At 46.8% G+C, this 7,708-nt stretch overlaps 1 protein-coding gene across 1 annotated transcript; it reads left to right on the top strand.

Annotated features, from left to right (window-relative positions):
• The first annotated feature begins 594 nt into the window (after window positions 1-594).
• B9D1 (B9 domain containing 1) lies at window positions 595-4,402 on the top strand. Its single transcript, XM_039367949.1, has 7 exons — window positions 595-729; window positions 1,169-1,237; window positions 1,620-1,731; window positions 2,274-2,370; window positions 2,679-2,741; window positions 3,109-3,176; window positions 3,563-4,402. The coding sequence occupies exons 1-7, from the start codon at window positions 661-663 to the stop codon at window positions 3,706-3,708; spliced, it is 624 nt and encodes a 207-aa protein (XP_039223883.1). The 5' UTR covers window positions 595-660; the 3' UTR covers window positions 3,709-4,402.
• The last annotated feature ends 3,306 nt before the right edge of the window (window positions 4,403-7,708 follow it).

The raw sequence follows: 7,708 nt of genomic DNA, 5'->3' as shown, positions 1-7,708 counted from the left end.
TGAGTGAATATCTTTTGTATGGTGCCCAAAACTCCCGATTACTGCCAGTGTTGAGTTGCCTTTTTCTTCCAAAGCCTTTTAACTTTAATGTGCAAAAATTTGTTTAAGAGGAGGTTTCTACAACAGACGTGCTACGTTGCTACCTTTCTCAAAATACTACCCGCTGCAAATAAAATGCAGTTGCTAGAACGATGCTTTAAGCCAGGGGTCTCCAACCTTGGCAACTTTAAGACTTGTGGACTTCAACTACCGGAATTCCCAGAGTTCCCCACCCAGCTTACAAGTTGAAGTCCACAAGTCTTAAAGTTGCCAAGGTTGAGCCCCCTGCCTGAAAAGGCAGCTGTGGTTCAAGCTCCCTGGCGGGCCCCCGGAGAGGGGAGTGTCACCATCGTGACGGGGGGGGGGGAATTGCTTCCAAAGAGCTCAGACAAAAGGATGGGGGCTAAATCCGGACCGCCCCGGAGCTCGCTAGGTAAGGTTGTCGGAAACGCTCTCGCGTGCGCACAAGCGCGTGAACGGGCGTAAATCTCCTAGCGAAAAATTCGAGCCCTTTCGCGCAAAGGCGGAAATTGTCCCCAAAGGCTCGCCGTCCGCCGTTGCCAGGGAGGTGGAAGACGCGCCCTTAGCGACGGGCCTCGTCCTGCCGCTCCGCGAGGCCCGATGGCGGCCGCCTCCGCCAGCCCCACCGTCTTCCTCCTCATGGTCAGCGGGCAGATCGAGAGCGCGCAGGTGGGCCAGCGGGCCGGTTTCGTCGGCCGGGTCCCCGATTGGCGAGACGAGCCGGCGCGCTTCTTTGTTTCCCCCCTTCCGGAGGGCAACTTGGTATCTCCCGCCCGGGCGCCGCCTATGCGGTGGCGCATTCCAAGTCCCATGGGGGGGGGAGATGGACTCTCTATTATGTCCTGCAAAAACAGGATACCCTTCCCCGTCTCTGAGTCTCGGATCCCCCTTTTGCACCCAGAGGCGGCTTCATACGGGCACCAACGGTGCAGCTTTTAGGCACGAACCCAGCGGGTGTAGCTTTGAAGCGCAAATAGCGCGGATGCAGTTTGCAGCTGTAAGGAGATGAGATGGGATCAAAATCTGGCACCTTCTAGGAGCTTTTAGTAGTGTCTGTCCAGGAGGTTAGATCTCCAGCCAGATTTAATGCCTTTCTTTCCCTTTGCAGTTCCCAGAATTTGACGACCTCTACTGCAAGTACTGCTTCGTGTACGGCCCCGACTGGGCTCCGACTTCGGTGGGTCAACGCTGGGGGAAAGGGATTCCACTTACAAGGGCTACCCCCAGAGAGCAAGCCCTTTGCAGCCTGAAGCACCCTCCCTACAAATAAGAAATGCAGAGGGGGTAAAAAAAGGCGGGGAGGAGTCCTGCTTGTGACTCTTGGCTGCAGGAGGACGGACTAAAATAAGGGTTCCAACTTCTGGGTTGTGGAGCTGTTCCACAACCCTTTTGACTCCAGGCAGGAGAGGGGAGATGAGCCCACCTGGCCACCTCATAGAACATAGAACGAAGGCAGCTTGGAAGGCTTCTAGTCCAGTCCGCTGCTCAAGCTCTCCGTCTGTGCCAGCTCTGGGTGCCACCAAAGATGGTTCCAGCTTGTCTCCTTGGCTTTCCCATAGGGCCTGGAAGAAGGCATCTCTCAGATCACGTCCAAGAGCCGGAATGTCCATCAAAACCTGGTCTGGAACTTCCCCATTGATGTCACCTTCAAAAGCACCAACCCCTTTGGCTGTAGGTGGGAAGGACCTGGGCAGGACATAGCAGGGTTCTTGTCACCTCCTGACCCGGTGGGGGACTGTTTTGAACCATGCTTGGGCTGGTGACAAGTTGCGTCAATAAATTACGTTAAGTACAAGGAGAACTGACCGATTCCAACCAGGTTTAGGGTTTGTCCTTTCAGGCTAGCAAGAATCGGACACTGCATAGGAATTGCCTTAAATTTCAGCAGAACGTCAGAGAGGCAGAAACCTTTTGGGGGGGGGGTAGCAAGTGCTTGCAAGAAGCTCTATTATTTGAGAGGAATGGTTACGTTAAGCTTCTCATGACTCTACATCACCTCTAGCTCCAGAATTACTAAAAAGGTTACATCAGCCCATCTTCATAAAATTTTGCTAAGAAATAGTTGGGGTGGGGTGGATGTGCCATATCTGGCATTGGTTAGTCATTGCAAGTCACAGACTGACTTTGCGGGGGTCGTCCCATGTTGTGCCTCATCACTGATCCTTGGGCCAGGCCAGAGCATCTGAAGTTTGTTGCCCTTTCTGTGCTTACAGGGCCACAGATTGTCGTCAGTGTATATGGCCCAGATCTTTTTGGGAATGATGTGATTCGGGGATACGGAGCTGTTCATGTCCCTTTTATACCAGGCAGGTGAGTTCATCACAACCCTGACCGACTTCTCGTGCTTGTTCCAGCTCTCAGTGCGATTTTGATGAATGAAAGTAGCCTTGTCCTTCTTTAGACTGTAATTTAGTCAAGAGTATTTGATTCTTTGGGGCACCAAGGCCTCGGGGAAGCAGCCATAAAGGTTTTGTCACCCTATTAGTGATTTGTTTTCCTGCCTGGAATAGAGGGCAGGGGGTTTGGTGTGGGAAGGAGGACCAGATTCAGGATAGGGTTCAGCATTTCCATTAATAAATTCTTCCGCTCGTTTTTGATTGCCTAAATTCTGTTTTCAGGCACCAGAGAATCCTCCCGATGTTCGTTCCAGAATCAACCTCCAGACTGCAGAAGTTAACAAGGTGGCTGCATCCTTTCTCCAAATTTTTTTTTTTTTAAGGGATTACTCGGTTTTGAAAATGAGATATTTTTGCCTGCTGAAATAGCAACAATTGGTTGGTTGGTGGGCTTCTCCATCTCCATCATTCACTCCTTTTGTTCCGTCCCTTGCACTTTTTCAAGGGAAATCGCCAGTAAAACAGGATTCTTGAATATTCACTTTGGTGGAAAACATGTTGATTTACATATATTCTGGGAAGAAGAAATTCCAGGACGGAGGGAGCTGGGAGCTGTATAGGCATTTGTTGGCATGAAGTCCTCAGGACTTTGGCTGAATAAACCCCAGGGTGGTGACTTGACTCTCAGCCTTCCCTTTTGTTTTTCTCGCAGCTGGCTGACAGGCAGATATCCCGAATTCACTGACCCCAAGGTGGTAGCCCAGGGCGAAGGCCGTGAAGGTAGGTGCTTGGAGTGCTCTGTGTTTATGTCTGGCATGTTCTGGAGGGCAAAGATGCCTTTGTGTCCAGAGAGGAGAATGTGTGCCCAAACTTTGCCAAGTCAGAGCATGCTTATGGTTGAGGCTGTTCCTACTTGTCGGGGGATGCCAGCTGCCAAAAGTTTAGGGATGGGCAGAAAGCAACAGATGTCGTGAGGAAGACTGCCTGAGTTCAGCTGCAGAATTCCAAGTGTTAGGGAGAATGCCATGCTTTTCTGCTCCATGCCAGCTTATGGGGCTGCCCTGTTAGCCACAGAACCCCAAACAAGGGTCTTGGGTTTGACCCCCTTCACTAGTAATGTGTTGCTTTGTAAGAGCCCTGCTAAGTCTCCACTTGCTCCTTTGCAGTGACCAGAGTCCGCTCACAAGGCTTTGTCACTGTTTCCTTCAACGTGGTGACCAAGGACATGAAGAAGCTGGGCTATGACGTCAGCTCGCCAACCCTCGCCAGCTCCTCACTAACCTCGGTGACAGATGCCATGGGTAAATTCTAAACTTGCAATTTGGGATTGATGCTGTCCTACGTCGCAATTCGGAGCTGACCAAGGTTATCAGATAAAGATGTTTGTGTGCCAACCAAGGAGAATCCAGATCAGACCAAACAAGTGCAGATGTGCAGAAATCAGTGCCTGGGGGATTTGCGAAGAGGGTGTGCCAGGTGGCCAACTGTGGCTACAATAAGCCATCTGCAGACAAGCAGTGTGCTATTGCTCTGCTTTTAGGGGCATTTCCTGTGTGGGCCAGAAGCATCCCTGACTTTTGATTTTTGTCACAAGTTAAATAGAAACTGTTTCGCATGTGAGCACACACACTTTCACACAAGCACATCCAGGCACAATTAATGCTATCTGGAGAGGTTGGGTGGGAAATTAGACCTTTCAATGACATTGTCCCATTTTAGCACACTGTCATAGTTTGCATTGATAGCACGTGTGTCTGTAGGCGTATAAGAAGGAAGGGGGAAGAAGAAATGAGTTTAAAAGTATGCAAATTATTTCTAATTTCAGTATGGCAAGTAAGGTTTAAAACAAAAGCACTGGTTTCATTTTTTTTTCAAGTTACAGATTTTATAAGAATCTCTTATCCCCATAAAGGTCATCACCATGGACTTGATGTTCAGTTTAAAACACAACTCTGTTTAGGAATTTGTACTGTTTTCCAAATAAATTACTTCCTTTACTGACAAAACAGATTTCTGTATGGTCTTTGATGCACTTTCAAAAAAAAAAAAATGGGTTCATGCAGGTGTTTTTTTTAAAAAACTGACAAGGCGGTGGATAAAAGCTGGTGAGCTGACCTCCTCCCCCCACCCACCCACCCACCCACCCACCCCCGCACTAGGCAGGCCACACAACAGCCTTGTTAAAGGCAGAATTCATTCAGCAGAGGGAGCCACAGCCTGGAAAAACCCACACGCTCCAGCCTCAGACTCTGCAACTCTCCCTTAATCTTCTCCAACTTGGCCCTCCCACTGAGAGCTGTGAATTGCTGCTGAGCATGTCCCAGTGGCCACCAGGTGAGTGGTGAATCCTTTGGTTGCAAGAAGGAACTCTTTACTTGGCATCCAACTTTGGAACAAGGCTGTGAGGATGCCCACGTAGCACATCTCCCTACCTATAAGCCAGAGATTGTCTATGGGGCAGAAGCCCTTGTCCTTTGCTTTCTGGCTTGGCTGGCCCAACTACACCACCTTCCCTTAACTGTTAGCTAAGGGTGAGCTAACATTGAAGAGTGCTTCATGGGGAACTGGAGATGGGGCATGTTTCTCAAATGAGCTGCACCTCGACCTATTTTGGCAAAACCCTGGGAACAGCAAAAGTTTAACAGGCTAACCACTGCAGCAACTGAGACAGATGGGATTAAATTTATTGCTGTGCTAATTCCAAAGAGGAATATGCAAAATATACAATATACGTGGCCCATCTTACACTGCAAAACAAGCTGCCCCAGAAGTTGGGGGGGACGGTTTTGGAAGTTGATCTGCTATGAAGAAGAGCTAGTCCAGATGCAGAGTGAGGGCACATAAGCTGAACCAACGCTGGCCGCTTTAAAAATGTTCTCACTGATATCCCAGGCTGCCTCAATTCTTCTCCTGCCCACAAAAGCCAACCGACCAGACCATTTTTCAAGTCATCATAGAAGCAGAGGATCCCTGGTACCAGATCATTTTTCAAGTCATCATAGAAGCAGAGGATTCCTGGTTTGTGGCCACCAACTGCCAATGGCTCTCCCAGAAAGGAAGTGCTGGGTGCCAAGAGCTTCCCTCTATTAACCTATTTTCCTCATCTGCAGGGAACTTGCTGTTCTCGTCATGTTTATCCAGCTGATCTTTTCAGGAAATGCCAGCTCCTCTCTGGTTTGCAGGCTAAGAGGATCACGAACAGAAAAAAGTGAATTTTTATTTTTATTTCTATTATACTTTATAATCTAACAATCAATCCCTCAATATCAATATCACATTTCTTTAACCTTTTTTTCTGTTCTTTTTCTTTTCTGATATGAACTAATATACTTTTTTTATATATATATTAGAACTGATAGTTACTTTGTAATGGAAGAAGAATAGGGAAAAATAAGAAATGATATTAATAAATGTTTATTGAATATGTTAAGGAAAAAGGTAGTGGGGAGACTCCCGAAGTGTTAACTATGTACTTAGATTAGAAATATGGAATATAGTAATTGAAATAAGTAAACTTCATAGAAGAACTGGATTTGTGGATCTATTTAGATGAAAGGTTATTGAGGATTGATAGGATTGATCTAGTTGTATTGAAATATATCAATTTGAATATAATATGTTATTAGAGGGAAAATAGAGGGTTTTTTTAAATGATTTAATCTGAATGTTATGAGTATGACTTTGTTGTGTGGATAATTGATTGCCCTGCCACCACATTGTTTCGTAAGCACTTGTCTGTAAAATGAAAAAAAACAATAAAACTTGTTTTTGAAAAAAAGAGGATCACAAACAGAGGGATCGCTGAAGATTTTAACAGCAAAGTGGACACAGATTATTTTATGCTCTCTGCTAATCTCCAAGCAACTATATTCTACCTACCAAAGAATTATGAAAAATCTGCTTTTCCCCCCGAAAACAAACCTCACAAGCCAACAGTCTTGAGTTTTACGCCATAGCTTTTTTGAGATATATGGATGGTTTGCGATAGTGGTGAATACTATAGTCCAGGTGTAGGATGAGGGCGGAGGTTCATTCTCCGAGCTTGTGGGTTGGTTTCCAAAATGTTTCATTACCAGGCTAGATAAGATCTTCAGCGGAATTTAGGGAATGTCAGTGCTGGCGTTTTGCTTATACGACTCATCACAAGAGCCTCACCTGACGTGGCCCACACCTGACCCATCACAAGAGCCTCACCTGATGTGACCCTCCCTTCACAAGACCTACTGACCACACAAGAGTCCTTAGAAGCAGAAAAACACCGTCACCGACATTCCCTAAATTCCGCTGAAGATGTTATCTAGCCTGGTAATGAATGTTCAGAAACCAACCCACAAACTCGGAGAACAAATCTCCACCCTCATACATGTATGGATTGGCAGGATAGGATTAGAACAAACCAAGTAGTGATGGCAGTTTTGGAACGTCTCAAGAACTTCTGATTGCTGCAGAAAATCCAGTAGGTCACAATGGAAAACAAGCTTGCAAAATGCCAGGGAGGGACCCAGAGAAGAGTCATAGCTCTGGCTGAATGAAGAGTTCAGGAATGCCAGAACATGCTCCACACACACTTACAACTTCAGGTCTCCTGAATTAGGCCTTCAAACATGCCGTTCTTGTGGCCTCGCTGGCAAGGGAGCAAGAACAGAAGAGTTTGAAGCATCTGGGATGAGGGGGGGCAATTCGACAAGCTTGTGCGTGAGCCACAGCAGGGTTCCTATCTGAATCAGCAGAGAAACCAAGGACGCAAAGCAATTGCAGAGATCCAGTTCAAATGCCAGCAGGGTTTCTCCTGGACACGAGATGAAACGAAGACTAAAGCACGGCCGTTTCCAAATTCAGGTGGTTCAACAATCCATGACATCCAAGTGAGGTGGTCTTTCCCAGACTTGCTACTTGATATTGTCTAATAGGCAGCAAATCTTCTGCCGGGGCTTCTGAGGACTTAACAAGTTTTTCTAGCACTAACCAACATGTCACCACCCCACAAAATGATGGTAAGGTCTGGGCCAGATAGGTCACCAACAGATTAAGGAACAGAATTGGAATACCGGGGGTGATGTTTGCCGACTGAGCTTCCCAGAGTAAAGAAAATTGCTTTGCTGAACACCAGAGTGCTAATCAAATTGCTCTCTCATTGGCTGCAGATGAAATGAAATAGGTTTCCCCCTTAACATGTTAAGAGCAGGCTGGCTGCCTGATCAAAGGCTTAATTTGGTATCCGAACGGATGAAGAGTTAAACCGGAGGCAGGATTATCACAAAATTGGAAGAACTATTACAAAAGTGCATAAAACACATTTTGAAAACAAGCTG

The sequence above is a fragment of the Crotalus tigris genome, unplaced genomic scaffold (genome assembly GCF_016545835.1).
Source record: "Crotalus tigris isolate CLP2741 ecotype Arizona unplaced genomic scaffold, ASM1654583v1 scf7180000020608.1315917, whole genome shotgun sequence".
NCBI lineage: Eukaryota > Metazoa > Chordata > Lepidosauria > Squamata > Viperidae > Crotalus > Crotalus tigris.
Note: the sequence above shows the minus strand (reverse complement) of the source record. Positions and strands in the feature narration are given on the sequence as shown.

Bases quoted from the DNA above. Each gene is read 5' to 3' on its own strand.
- B9D1 (XM_039367949.1), top strand. From the start codon at position 661: ATGGCGGCCGCCTCCGCCAGCCCCACCGTCTTCCTCCTCATGGTCAGC. The intron at 1,732-2,273 runs GTAGGTGGGAAG...CTGTGCTTACAG, and splicing joins AAGCACCAACCCCTTTGGCT to GGCCACAGATTGTCGTCAGT. The intron at 3,177-3,562 runs GTAGGTGCTTGG...GCTCCTTTGCAG, and splicing joins CCAGGGCGAAGGCCGTGAAG to TGACCAGAGTCCGCTCACAA.